Source organism: Eschrichtius robustus, chromosome 1 (genome assembly GCF_028021215.1).
Source record: "Eschrichtius robustus isolate mEscRob2 chromosome 1, mEscRob2.pri, whole genome shotgun sequence".
In the NCBI taxonomy this organism is placed as follows: domain Eukaryota; kingdom Metazoa; phylum Chordata; class Mammalia; order Artiodactyla; family Eschrichtiidae; genus Eschrichtius; species Eschrichtius robustus.
The window spans coordinates 8,234,294-8,249,819 of NC_090824.1; the positions used below are offsets into that span (position 1 = coordinate 8,234,294).

A 15,526-nucleotide genomic window follows, 5' to 3' on the forward strand; every position below is an offset into this window, starting at 1 on the left:
CCTTTGTTCAAACACGTGCAGTAGCTTCCAACTACCTACTGCACACAGGCCCCAAACAGGCCTTTCCTCCCCATCTTCATTACCTGCCTCAGCCTCTTTCTCCAAGTTATTTCCTTCTCTTTCTCATGTGTGTGCAAGTCCTCGCTTTCTTTGTTAAAGAAAGATGGCCAATTATGCATAAAATAATGTCATGTCTGGAAAAAAAATTCATTAAAAAAAAAAAAGAAAGATGGCCAAGAGGCCAGCCAGCAGGCCAGAAGCCTATTCTGACCCTGTGTTCATGTTACTCCCCACTTGAGATGCTATTCCTTCTCTACAGTGATTTTTTAAACCAGCAGTTCTTAATATTTAAGGGATTAAAGACCCCTTTGAGAGTAAAAGCTAACACACATATTCTAAGAGCTTTACATTTAATACCCCTTATTATGTGGATAGGTGTTACTCTATTTCACAGATGAGGAAATTGAGGCAAAAAGAAGTAACTTACCCAGTCACACACATTTTAAGGGGCAAAACACAGATTTGAAACCAAGTGCCTGCCTCTAGAATCCTTAACTCTTAACTTAATCCTTGCTCTATACTATTTCTCCAGAAAATTTCTAAAAACTATAGAAACTTGTCCCAGCAAAACCACATATAACAAAATGTTCTCTCGTCATTCCAGGGAGTTCCCACGCTCCCTCAGGTGCCTGGGTTCCAGGATAAGAACTTCCTGGTGAACAACGCTGGCGGCCCCCCCAGCAGCTCCTCTGCTCTCCCTCTTCTCCGACAGAGCACCACTCTGGTTCAGGCTTCCCCCCACCTCATCACTGTGATCACTCTGCCCTTGCCAGTGGCTGGTTTAAGAATGAGCAGCGATAAAACTCTGACCAAGAAAACATGGGGGGAAGTCTGCCACGAGACCCCTGGGAAAGGTTTCCCTGCCAGGAAAGTGAAACTCGCAAGAAGCAATCCCATTTTCTGCTGCTGGGCACTGTGTCTGCAGGCGAAGCCTAGAAATGGGCAGCCACCTGGAGACCATACAATGGGGAATTAATAGAGAACAAAGCCAAGAGGGCAAAAGGGCAAGACAAAGGAAGCTGGGCACTTGACAATTACTTAAGAGAGCTGAGTCAGTTTTATCTTTACCTGCAGCTGAAAGCATCCTAACCAATATACCCCAGTTCCAACTAAATCTACTCTTCAAATCTCAGCTACCAGCATTGCTGAATGATGCTCCCATTCATTCATTTAAGTATTTTTAAAGTGTCAATTATGCATCAAAAGCATTGGAGGTTTTCTCCAACTCCACTCTGCCAGCGATATTCTCTCCGTTCTGAACTCGTAAGACATATAAGAGTCAGCACCACACAATTTGGCACTTAACTGGCGTCTGGTTGTTTCATACAGCTTTGTTTTTTCTCTTCAGCTAGACTGAAACCTCACAAAGGTGGGCAGATTATGTATCTAACAGGAAATGCCAAATTGAAGCCTGTGGGCTCCCTTTTACATAAATAACATGGAATTTTCTGTGTGTTTGCTTATTCATTTTTAAGGGAAAAAAATAATGCAGGCAAGTTGGCTTTGTTCCTACTTGTCAGCTGGGTTCCAGGCAGCTGCTTCCACTCGGTACAAGTCCCCCAGACGAGACAGAACACCTTGTTCATCTCTGTTGAATACATTCCACACAGCCCAGGTGAAGGCCAAGCAGTACTGTAGGGAGGTGCTCAGTACATAATTGTTGACTAAACAAACTGAACTGCGAATGCTCAAAAAGGGAGGAGAAAAACAAAACATGCATATTTTTACCTTTTTCCATTTTTGTCATGTAGACCAGACCCCCAATACTTAGGGACACCCAGGTACTTCAGTTTATGGGTACGAATCCATTTCTGAACTACAAATTAAAACACATGCTGGTGATTTCAATTTTGTTATCGGCAATTTTTCTCAGAAAAATCAATGACAGAATGCCTAACATATACATGCAATAAGATTTCACCTTTATTCATAAAAAAAGAAAGTGAACAATACATTGTACCCAACAAATGAACAGTATTTTACAATCAAATCATTTTTATTAACCCACAAAATTGTGTTATCCTGTCCTAAACATTGTCTTTAAAATGAAAAATCTGCAAAAAACATTTTTTAAAAAGTCAAACCACATGCAATTACAATTAATATCTCCAATTATGTAAATGTTTACTTGTTTCCACAGAAAGACTTACTTTTTACACCTATCTAAAAGTTTTTTTTACCTCATTCTAAAAGTTCTCAACCAGGAAATCAAGCTCGAGGAGAGACAGAAGCCCCTCGAGAGATTCCCAAGCCTGATACCATCCTACCAGGAGATTCCGTGGATTTTTAGAGGGGACGAAAGGTGAGAAGGGGATTGGAGGACAGGAGGACAAGGGTAGCTAGAAGAGGTCCTGCTCTCTCCCTTGATAGTCTTCTAGTTCATATGTGATGGAATCTCTGCCAGTTATGGTCTCCAGAATTTAGAAAAACGCTCAAAAAAAGACTTGGAGATCCTTGAGCCATACTCATGGATTAGGGTTAATTCTCAACTTTTAACAATATTTCCTAAATCATATATTATTTATTAACTCTATATTATCAATATAAGTGAAATCTTATCATAACAAACCTGTTAAGGGATCAAATTAAGGGATCAAAATTCTTTCATACAAATCTCATTTAAATAGAATTTATCTATGAAGTAAAAAATAACAAAACATCATAATATAAGATCCAATGTTCTAGTCTTGGCTTAAACAAAACAAAACAAAACAAAACCAGTGGTCATTTTAAAAGCGCAAACATACGTGTACTGTATTTCTTACTTTGCTCTGGTTTGGCAGCTCGCTGGTAGAACTTTAATTCAGTAAAAAGAGGTCCATTGTCACTGGGTTCCTTAAAACAGAAGAGTTCATTAGCACAAGCACAGTAGTTAAAATTACTGAGTAATTTTCAATGAACCTTCAAAAAAGATTAATAAATCAATTTTCTTTCCAAACAATACGATTTTGATACTTCAGTTTATAAAATATGTTTAAGATTAAGTAAAACTCTTCAAAAATGTTTCAGATAGTCTCAGAAGAGTCCGTAAGTCTTGTATTTCTCTCAAGTTCCATTTCTACATGTGATAAACTATACAAAATCAGATATACAGCTCAGTCTTTGCAGAAGTTTAAGAAAAATTGTTAACCTTATCTTCATCATTATTAAGCTTTCTCTTAAGTAAAGATCAGCAACCATGTTAACTGTTTCACCAAAGGGCTACAAGATATTTCTGAGATTTAATGAATAATAAAATTTCAATACCTGATTTATTCAATTAGTGGCAAAATCCCATTCCTTTCCTGTTTCTCGTTACAATTTTATCTATTATCAAAACTGGCAGAAAACCAACCTTGTCACAAAGAAGAGTGTTTTGGAACTCCCAGAGCAAACAGGCACTGTCCATGTAACTGTATCCTTTCCTGACACTGATTCTCATGATTTTCAAACTAAGGAGCCCTACCATTTACTTCCCACATGATAATTTAAAGTCAAGAGGAAAATAAGGCTCGATAAGAACTGTTTTCCATCAACTTTACTAAACTACACTTGTTTCATATCCTTAAAGGATATTAACAGTTAAAATTATTTGCAAAGAGTCTTATATTCACAAAAAGCTATGTGACAAATGAGAAACATCAGCCTGCTGGGAGTTCCGCCTTGTGAAATAAATCTGGAGTGGCGAGAAAGATCTTCTAATTTTGTGGACTTTTTATACAGTAAACTTTGTCTAAAATTGATTAATATTTGTTTGATATTTTATGTTGATACTATCTTGTTCATTGGGAATCTGAGAAAAATTTTGAAAAGTAGCAAAAACTTCAAGTAAGGAAGCTAACATTTCTAAACTAATTTTGGGGCTGCTTTCCTTTTAGGAAGTACGGGAAGAAAGTTATTTTGGACAGAATATCTGTGTAACTGGAGTTCCAGGGTCAGTGGAGCATTAGAAGTGATAAAAGAGGTCTACTACCTTAACTGAGAGAAAATTTGTGAAAATATGTAGGTTTCTGCTACTGGAGATGCCTTTTGCAAATACATAAAATATGTTCACCTTTTTTTATTCAAGATACTCTCACTCTCATAGAAGTTAATTTTGCTCCTTAAGGTTTAAACAGAACTACTCTAAACGCACAGTTCCAATATCTCAGATTTCTTATAGTTCAGAAAAATAGGAATCCCTAGTTAAAGTACTTATAGGAAGATTGATTAGGCAATATGCAAAGAGTCAGGCCGCAGCCAGTTAAGAATATTGGACAGCAAGAGAGCAACATATGTAACACTGGGATCAGAACCTGAAAATAAGTCAGCCTTGATTGTTACAAGTAAGTATACTTTACAGCCCAGCCTTGGAAGAGAATGGTATACAAGGATTTGGCATGTCATTACCCCTTAAGAAGTAAAAAACTAACCAATGTACTAAGGTATGCCAAATCTCTAATTTGTGGACTCATTACCTTGAGTTTCACCATAACCTGTGGTTCCTTTCCTTGCAGCAGTGGGAGCTAGACAGACACTTGTGAATGTTTAGAGCCCATGGCTGAGAACAGGCCTTCAGCAGGAGTAACAAACTCAGTGTAAGAATGAAAAAAGAAACGGAAATTCAGGAAAGGAATTTTGGTAAAGTTACTCTCCAAAGGCTAACTTTTAGAGTAGCTCATTAACACAATTCAGGTTTGAAAGGGGTTTTCCTAAGACTAATCCTGGCTTATTACCATCAGTATAAAAGTCTGATTTATTCAGTTTCAATCTATGCCATATCAACTTTAATTCCCAAGCTTTCCTTCAGGCAATAATTTATTAAACGTATAGTAATGAGAATCAACCTATATAAATCAGGCTATTATATTGAAAGCCCCATTACAATGAAGGCTCTTTGAGCTCATTTCATACTTTCTCTAATCCAATAAGATTCCATTATAACAAAATAAAGGAGCTACTTCCTTGGCATTGCACTCGAGCCAAAGCTAGCAATTTCTGTTAAAGAAAATACCTTAACTCATAACTAAAATTTTATTAACATATTTCAAATCTAAAATACTTTGCCAACTCTGTAATAGCCAAGATTTAGAAAAGAAATTGGGACTGACATTTTAACTAGAATATCACTAAACGTTTCTTTAAGACTTCTAAGTGTCAAAATGAAGATGACAACAGAAAAAAGATTAAAATGTGATATATTTCAATGGCACCATCTAAAAGCAACTGGCTGCCATTTAAAAATGAAGCTGTATAAAGTTTCTCCTTCCTACCAAAGAATTATGAGATATGAATTGAAAATTCAGGTCACTTCTCATAACATCAACGAGGGAAATTAAACATCAGTCTGCAAACTTTTTTCCAGAGAACTTCGGAACGCAGATTTCTATCAGTACATGCTGCGAAAGGACTATGATATACAGAACTGTTAGAACATAAGATCCAGAAGCCTGGCCTCCACCTCCAGTTCTGCTATTAGCTCACTGGCGTGACCGCAAAGGGGGACTGAGAGAACTAATTCATTATACAATCCATTAACCAGAAATCACAAAAGGAAATTTTTCTCCTTGCATTATCCAATACTTTAATGATCAATTTACCATTTCTCTCTGCACATTTACTTTCCTGAACTAAAATACAGATAGTGTCTCCCAGTTATCCAGAGGCAGAGAATACAAGTTTGCCATCTCTTGTGACCCAGCACCACGACTCCAAGGCTGCTCCCATAAATCAGTAAGGATTAAGGCCCTAAACAAAACCAGACACAGTCATTCGGGAGGAGAGAAAATGTACTTAGTATGTACCGAAACACCTATCTTAAATATGTTAGTCTTAACTTCATTTCAAGACCAAATGTAAGAAATGTGTGGGTTAATATTTGCAGCTCTTTCACAGAGCAGATATCCGTATTAGAAGCAACCAAATGTTCTAACAAGTTTTCCACATTAACATGGAAGCCCTACCAGAAGCACAGGGTACCTGGTGCCACTACTGAGTAAAAGGATCCCCACACAAAGGTAAACAGGAGCGTGCGCACAGGAGTCCACTGGAAATAATTAAGGTGCTCTGTGCGACAGACTCTACCAGTGGGTCTCAACCTTGATGCTCAAAAGAATCCCTTGAGGAGACTTTACTAAAACTACCAATAACCAGGCCCTGTACCCAGAGATTCTAATTATCCTGTAGAACCAGAGCTGAGAACCACTGTTTGATTTGATGTGCTATTACACTATTAAGTCTAATTTCACATTAAAAATCAATTTGCCTTTGATTATTTCTTAAATAACATTTGCTGAGTTTTTTTCTTTCTCTAAAGATAAAATATGTGCTCACTTTAGAAAATCTGAAAATATTTTGATATATTTTCTCCATATATAGCTATTTTATAAAATTACCTCTATACCATAAATAATTTTGTATCTTGCTTTTTTTGGTAATTAATTATGAAATTTCCCCAAAGAGTAGTACATGTTCTTTGAAAACATGATATTTAATAGCTTCTGAGGTTAAAATGGCAAGTGTTTGTAAATAGTTCTGATTTTAATACTGGAAAGAAGTGATAATCATTTTATATATTTGGTGAACCATTTTGACTTTTAATACTACAAAGCTCTGAGAATATAAGAACTGCAGAATAGTAATGGACAGAGCTATGGCAACACCTATCAGAAGTGAAGGTAAATCATGCATACAGGCCTGCACTAAAAGGCACAGACAAGAGGCAGAAGCAGGTGGCATCAGTAAGTTTCAAGGCGGTAAGCAATTATCCCTAAAAAGTTTTCAAGGCATTTAAGGGTGGCATAAAGAAAACAAAATTTAAAACAAGGTCCTTATCATCAAAAACTTAAAATCCAGTTAGGGAGATAAAATAAACACATAAACTAAAACAAGTAGAGTGGCCTGAAAGGATATTAGCAAGTGAAATTGTAAAATAAATGGAAATAGAATGAGTGCTACAGAGGTTTAAAGGAGTTCAGAAAAGACAGGTATTAGGGAAGAAACAAGCAAACAGCAGTCACTAAACGGTCCCTTAGAGAGGAAAGAAAAAGTCAACATTGTTTTGTTTATGGCATTCTTCCAGGATCACAGAGAAACCACAACTTTGAAAATGTTACTGAAATATTAAATGCAAGAGAGAAATCAACTGAATATTTATCATTGTCCTAATTACAAAGAGAAGGAGTAATATAGGCTAATGGAAACAGAACTAAATTAGGAGACGGGAGACACAGAGTACTGAACTAGGGTTGGTAACAAATGGCTTTAAACTTAGAAATGTAAAGTAATTTGCTACCTTAAGCAGTTAGGAAATACTTGTTTCTACCCATTCTCTTTCATAACTCTGTAAGTGAAAAAGATTGTAGAAGTAAAGCTACATACATTGAATAACAAATGAAACACTTAGGATTACTCATAATGAAGAAGAATATTGTCATTCTAAAATAGAACACAGGGGAGATTAACCAAGATGGCGGAATAGAAGGACGTGCTCTCACTCCCTCTTGCGAGAGCACCAGAATCACAACTGGCTGCTGGACAATCATCGACAGGAAGACACTGGAACTCACCAAGGAGGATACCCCACGTCCAAGGACAGAGGAGAAGCCACAGTGAGACGGTAGGAGGGGCGCAATCAGAGAAAAATCAAATCCCATAACTGCTGGGTGGGTGACTCACAGACTGGCGAACACTTATACCACAGAAGTCCACCCACTGGAGTGAAGCTTCTGAGCCCCACGTCAGGCTTCCCAACCTGGGGGTCCGGCAACGGGAGGAGGAATTCCTAGAGAATCAGACTTTGAAGCCTAGTGGGAATTGATTGCAGGACTTTGACAGGACTGGGGGAAACAGAGACCCCACTCTTGGAGGGCACACACAAAGTAGTGTGCGCATCGGGACCCAGGGGAAGGAGCAGTGACGCTGGGGGAGACTGAACCAGACCTACCTGCTGGTGTTGGGGGGTCTCCTGCAGAGGTGGGATGTGGCTCTGTTTCACCGTGGGGACAAGGACACTGGCGGCGGAGGTTCTGGGAAGTGCTCCATGGCATGAGCCCTCCCAGAGTCTGCCATTAACCCCATCAAAGAGCCCAGGTAGGCTCCAGTGTTGAGTTGCCTCAGGCAAAACAACCAACAGGGAGGGAACCCAGCCCCACCCATCAAGAGTCAAGTGGATTAAAGTGTTACGGAGCTCTGTCCGACACAGCAACAGTCAGCTCTATCCACCACCAGAGCCTCCCATCAAGCCTCTTAGATAGCCTCAACCACCAGAGGGCAGACAGCAGAAGCAAGAAAAACTACAATCCTGCAGCCTGTGGACCAAAACCCACAGTTACAGAAAGATAGACAAGATGAAAAGGCAGAGGGCTATATATCAGATGAAGGAACAAGAAAAAACCCCAGAAAAACAACTAAATGAAGTGGAGATAGGCAACCTTCCAGAAAAAGAATTCAGAATAATGATAGTGAAGATGATCCAGGACCTCGGAAAAAGAATGGAGGCAAAGGTCGAGAAGATGCAAGAAATGTTTAACAAAGACCTAGAAGAATTAAAGAGCAAACAAACAGAGATGACCAATACAATAACTGAAATGAAAACTACACTAGAAGGAATCAATAGCAGAATAACTGAAGCAGAAGAACGGATAAGTGACCTGGAAGACAGAATGGTGGAATTCACTGCTGTGGAACAGACTAAAGAAAAAAGAATGAAAAGAAATGAAGACAGCCTAAGAGACCTCTGGGACAACATTAAACGCAACAACATTCGCATTATAGGGGTCCCAGAAGGAGAAGAGAGAGAGAAAGGACCAGAGAAAATATTTGAAGAGATTATAGTCGAAAACTTCCCTTACATGGGAAAGGAAATAGCCACCCAAGTCCAGGAAGCGCAGAGAGTCCCATACAGGACAAACCCAAGGAGAAACACGCCGAGACACATAGTAATCAAAGTGGCAAAAATTAAAGACAAAGAAAAATTATTGAAAGCAGCAAGGGAAAAACGACAAATAACATACAAGGGAACTCCCATAAGGTTAACAGCTGATTTCTCAGCAGAAACTCTACAAGCCAGAAGGGAGTGGCATGATATACTTAAAGTGATGAAAGGGAAGAACCTACAACCAAGATTACTCTACCCGGCAAGGATCTCATTTAGATTTGATGGAGAAATCAAAAGCTTTACAGACAAGCAAAAGCGAAGAGAATTCAGCACCACCAAACCAGCTCTACAACAAATGCTAAAGGAACTTCTCTAAGTGGGAAACACAAGAGAAGAAAAGGACCTACAAAAACAAACCCAAAACAATTAAGAAAATGGTCATAGGAACATACATATCGATCATTACCTTAAACGTGAATGGATTAAATGCTCCAACCAAAAGACAACAGGCTTGCTGAATGGATACAAAAACAAGACCCATATATATGCTGTCTACAAGAGACCCACTTTAGACCTAGGGACACATACAGACTGAAAGTGAGGGGATGGAAAAAGATATTCCATGCAAATGGAAATCAAAAGAAAGCTGGAGTAGCAATACTCATATCAGATAAAATAGACTTTAAAGTAAAGAATGTTACAAGAGACAAAGAAGGACACTACATAATGATCAAGGGATCAATCCAAGAAGAAGAGATAACAATTATAAATATATATGCACCCAACATAGGAGCACCTCAATACATAAGGCAACTGCTAACAGCCATAAAAGAGGAAATCGACAGTAACACAATAATAGTGGGGGACTTTAACACCTCACTTACACCAATGGACAGATCATCCAAAATGAAAATAAATAAGGAAACAGAAGCTTTAAATGACACAATAGACCAGATAGATTTAATTGATATTTATAGGACATTCCATCCAAAAACAGCAGATTACACGTTCTTCTCAAGTGCACACGGAACATTCTCCAGGATAGATCACATCTTGGGTCACAAATCAAGCCTCAGTAAATTTAAGAAAATTGAAATCATATCAAGCATCTTTTCTGACCACAATGCTATGAGATTAGAAATGAATTACAGGGAAAAAAACGTAAAAAAGACAAACACACGGAGGCTAAACAGTACGTTACTAAATAACCAAGAGATCACTGAAGAAATCAAAGAAGAAATCAAAAAATACCTAGAGACAAATGACAATGAAAACACGACGACCCAAAACCTATGGGATGCAGCAAAAGCAGTTCTAAGAGGGAAGTTTACAGCTATACAAGCCTACCTAAAGAAACAAGAAAAATCTCAAGTAAACAATCTAACCTTACACCTAAAGAAACTAGAGAAAGAAGAACAAACAAAACCCAAAGTTAGCAGAAGGAAAGAAATCATAAAGATCAGAGAAGAAATAAATGAAATAGAAACAAAGAAAACAATAGCAAAGATCAATAAAACTAAAAGTTGGTTCTTTGAGAAGATAAACAAAATTGATAAGCCATTAGCCAGACTCATCAAGAAAAAGAGGGAGAGGACTCAAATCAATAAAATCAGAAATGAAAAAGGAGAAGTTACAACAGACACTGCAGAAACACAAAGCATCCTAAGAGACTACTACAAGCAACTTTATGCCAATAAAATGGACAACCTGGAAGAAATGGACAAATTCTTAGAAAGGTATAACCTTCCAAGACTGAACCAGGAAGAAACAGAAAATATGAACAGACCAATCACAAGCAATGAAATTGAAACTGTGATTAAAAATCTTCCAACAAACAAAAGTCCAGGACCAGATGGCTTCACAGGTGAATTCTATCAAACATTTAGAGAAGAGCTAACACCTATCCTTCTCAAACTCTTCCCAAAAATTGCAGAAGAAGGAACACTCCCAAACTCATTCTATGAGGCCACCATCACCCTGATACCAAAACCAGACAAAGATACTACAAAAAAAGAAAATTACAGACCAATATCACTGATGAATATGGATGCAAAGATCCTCAACAAAATACTGGCAAACAGAATCCAACAACACATTAAAAGGATCATACACCACGATCAAGTGGGATTTATCCCAGGGATGCAAGGATTCTTCAATATACGCAAATCAATCAATGTGATACACCATATTAACAAACTGAAGAAGAAAAACCATATGATCATCTGAATAGATGCAGAAAAAGCTTTTGACAAAATTCAACACCCATTTATGATAGAAAGTGGGCATAGAGGGAACCTACCTCAACATAATAAAGGCCATATATGACAAACCCACAGCAAACATCATTCTCAATGGTGAAAAACTGAAAGCATTTCCTCTAAGATCAGGAACAAGACAAGGATGTCCACTCTCACCACTATTATTCAACATAGTTCTGGAAGTCTTAGCCACGGCAATCAGAGAAGAAAAAGAAATAAAAGGAATACAAATTGGAAAAGAAGAAGTAAAACTGTCACTGTTTGCGGATGACATGATATTATACATAGAGAATCCTAAAACTGCCACCAGAAAACTGCTAGAGCTAATTAATGAATATGGTAAAGTTGCAGGATACAAAATTAATGCACAGAAATCTCTTGCATTCCTATACACTAATGATGAAAAATCTGAAAGAGAAATTATGGAAACACTCCCATTTACCACTGCAACAAAAAGAATAAAATACCTAGGAATAAACCTACCTAGGGAGACAAAAGACCTGTATGCAGAAAACTATAAGACACTGATGAAAGAAATCAAAGATGATACCAACAGATGGAGAGATATACCATGTTCTTGGATTGGAAGAATCAACATTGTGAAAATGACTATACTACCCAAAGCAATCTACAGATTCAATGCAATCCCTATCAAATTACCAATGGCATTTTTTACGGAACTAGAACAAATCATCTTAAAATTTGTATGGAGACACAAAAGACCCCGAATAGCCAAAGCAGTCTTGAGGGAAAAAAACGGAGCTGGAGCAATCAGACTCCCTGACTGCAGACTATACTACAAAGCTACAGTAATCAAGACAATACGGTACTGGCACAAAAACAGAAACATAGATCAATGGAACAAGATAGAAAGCCCAGAGATAAACCCACGCACCTATGGTCAACTAATCTATGACAAAGGAGGCAAAGATATACAATGGAGAAAAGACAGTCTCTTCAGTAAGTGGTGCTGGGAAAACTGGACAGCTACATGTAAAAGAATGAAATTAGAATACTCCCTAACACCATACACAAAAATAAACTCAAAATGGATTCGAGATCTAAATTTAAGACCGGACACTATAAAATTCTTAGAGGAAAACATAGGAAGAACACTCTTTGACATAAATCACAGCAAGATCTTTTTTGATCCACCTCCTAGAGTAATGGAAATAAAAACAAAAATAAACAAATGGGACCTAATGAAACTTCAAAGCTTTTGCACAGCAAAGGAAACCATAAACAAGACGAAAAGACAACCCTCAGAATGGGAGAAAATATTTGCAAACGAATCAACGGACAAAGGATTAATCTCCAAAATATATAAACAGCTCATGCAGCTCAGTATTAAAGAAACAAACACCCCAATCCAAAAATGGGCAGAAGACCTAAATAGACATTTCTCCAAAGAAGACATACAGACGGCCACGAAGCACATGAAAAGATGCTCAACATCACTAATCATTAGAGAAATGCAAATCAAAACTACAATGAGGTATCACCTCACACCAGTTAGAATGGGCATCATCAGAAAATCTACAAACAACAAATGCTGGAGAGGGTGTGGAGAAAAGGGAACCCTCTTGCACTGTTGGTGGGAATGTAAATTGATACAGCCACTATGGAGAACAATATGGAGGTTCCTTAAAAAACTAAAAATAGAATTACCATATGACCCAGCAATCCCACTACTGGGCATATACCCAGAGAAAACCGTAATTCAAAAAGACACATGCACCCGAATGTTCATTGCAGCACTATTTACAATAGCCAGGTCATGGAAGCAACCTAAATGCCCATCAACAGACGAATGGATAAAGAAGATGTGGTACATATATACAATGGAATATTACTCAGCCATAAAAAGGAACGAAATTGAGTCATTTGTTGAGACGTGGATGGATCTAGAGACTGTCATACAGAGTGAAGTAAGTCAGAAAGAGAAAAACAAATATCGTATATTAACGCGTGTATGTGGAACCTAGAAAAATGGTACAGATGAGCCAGTTTGCAGGGCAGAGGTTGAGACACAGATGTAGAGAACGGACATATGGACACCAAGGGGGGAAAACTGCGATGGGGTGGGTATGGTGTTGTGCTGAATTGGGCGATTGGGATTGACATGTATACACTGATGTGTATAAAATTGATGCCTAATGAGAACCTGCAGTATAAAAATAAAATAAAATAAAATAAAATAAAATAAAATAAAATAAAATAAAATAAAATAAAATAAAATAAAACAAAACAGAACACAATTTAAAGAAGCTCAGGTTATACAGAAGAAAAAAGACATGGTGACACAGCAGCCCCACCTATGAGACACGGCTTGGGCACACTTTCCTTCCGCGACACAGAAACGACTGTGCAGGGGAAGCAGCTGCCGCGTGGTCAGAGGGAACTGCGTTTTCTGAACCTCATGAGGGTGAGAAGTCATAAGGGGACTAGCTTTCTCCTCACAATGGACACTATTTAAAGATCCTAAAAAAGAAACTAATCTTACCCATAGATTTTAATATTTTAATCTGTCATATCAAAGACAAATGCAGATAATATTCCATGCAAATGACCCAATTTAATAGTAAGAACTTTTGTTCCTCTGATATAGCAGCAAACTAAGTATTTCAAAAGGAATGTTAGGCACTACTTCATGAAAAGGCATGAAGAAAAGTGAAATAGCAGGGGAAAAAAACCAATCAACCCCCCTACTAAAATTACCAGCATTACTTCTACCTACAGGCATGTGGAATAGCCGGCATCCAATTAGCCCTCCTACTGTAAACAAATACAAAAATTGGACAAAATATAGGAAATTACTATTCTCATACATTAGACAAAATAGGCAGTATAGGACTGTGACTTCTAAAGACAGGAAACAAGCAAAGTGAGCCCCATGACAGGATACTTAGGATGCTGTGTGGCCAGAAGGGGAGACCAAACCCAGTGCACCAACAACCCTGACATCAACACCAAACAATGAGATAAGAAATGTTTTAATCTTCAGAATATTAGAAAAAAACTAAAGACAAATATCCCTCATGAACAAAAAATAAAAATCCTTAACAAAATATTAGCAAATCAATTCCAGCATTATGTAAAAAGCATAATACATCATAACTAAGTGGAGTGTATGTTAAGAATACAAAGTTAGTTCACCGCTCAGATATCAATCAATATAACTGCCACATTAACAGAATAAAGGAAGGACATCCTATGATCCACCTCAGTAGATGCAGAAAAAGTATTCAGAAAGTAAACAGGCAAACTACAAACTGGGAGAAAAGATTTACAACATATATATCTAAGAAAGAAACTTGTATCCAGAACAACTCTCTTACTACCAAATTATAAAAAGCAAAACAACCTAGTTATTAAAAAAAAACGGGGGGTGGGGGGGGTTGACCACAAAAGACTGAAGAGGCACTCCACAAAGGAAAATATACGAATGGCCAATAAGCATGATGAAAAAGTGCTCAAAATCAGTCATTAAGTAAATATAAACTAAAACTATGAGACACTACTGTACTCCTGATATCATGGCTAAAACAAACACACCCGACAGCTCCAAGTGTTGAAGGGGGACATGGAGTAGCCAGAACTCTCATACGTTACTGGTGGCTACGTAAAATGGTAAAAACCACTTTGGAAATCTGTCTGGTACTTCTTATAAATTTATAAGGTATTGATCCAAGAAAAACAAAAATACTTGTACAAGAATGTTTATAGAAGCTCTATTCATAACAGCCAAAAACTGGAAACAATCCACATGTCTATCAACAGGAGACGGAAAACAAACCCTAGTATGGATATGATATAGTATTCCTGAGCAGTAGGACAGACCAAGCAACTGAAGCGCCAACAATATAAATGAGCCTTCAAAACACTATGTTGCACGTAGTAATCAGAGACAAAACAGTAATGTACTGTATAAATACCATTTATATGACATTCTAGAACAGGAGTAACTAATCCACAGCAAAAAAAAAACAAAAATAACAACAAAAAAACCATAAAAAACCTCAGACAAACTGTTTCCTCCAAGGGTGTGGGAAATTAGGGGTTTGACCAGAAAAAGACAAAAGTAATATTTTGGGGATGATGGAAATGCTCTATATTTTAATAGGGGTTGGGGTACATAGGTATATGCATTTGTCAAAAGTATTCAAATTGTGTTTATTTATTTCCTTGTAAAAACTATGCCTGAATAAAAAGTTGGTGAAAACAATCACTAAAACAATTCAGGCCCAAAAGAGTTATTAACTCATAAGAGATCAAATATATTCTTTTTTAAAAAGAGAGTAAAATATAACAAATCAAACCAAAAGACCTTGGGGTGATTCTAATTCGAAAATCTGTAGCCTTTAGGAAAATA

General features: G+C 37.5%; 1 protein-coding gene across 3 annotated transcripts in view; it reads right to left on the reverse strand.

The window, feature by feature from the left end:
• The window catches only part of VRK1 (VRK serine/threonine kinase 1), an 81,868-nt gene that overhangs the window by 28,439 nt on the left and 37,903 nt on the right, over window positions 1-15,526 (reverse strand). For all 3 annotated transcript variants that reach the window (XM_068550698.1, XM_068550620.1, XM_068550715.1), the window contains 2 exons: window positions 2,826-2,895; window positions 1,789-1,876 (listed from right to left, as the gene is read on the reverse strand). In XM_068550698.1, coding sequence (XP_068406799.1) covers window positions 1,789-1,876; window positions 2,826-2,895 — 158 coding nt within the window. The remainder of the gene's footprint in view (window positions 1-1,788; window positions 1,877-2,825; window positions 2,896-15,526) is intronic.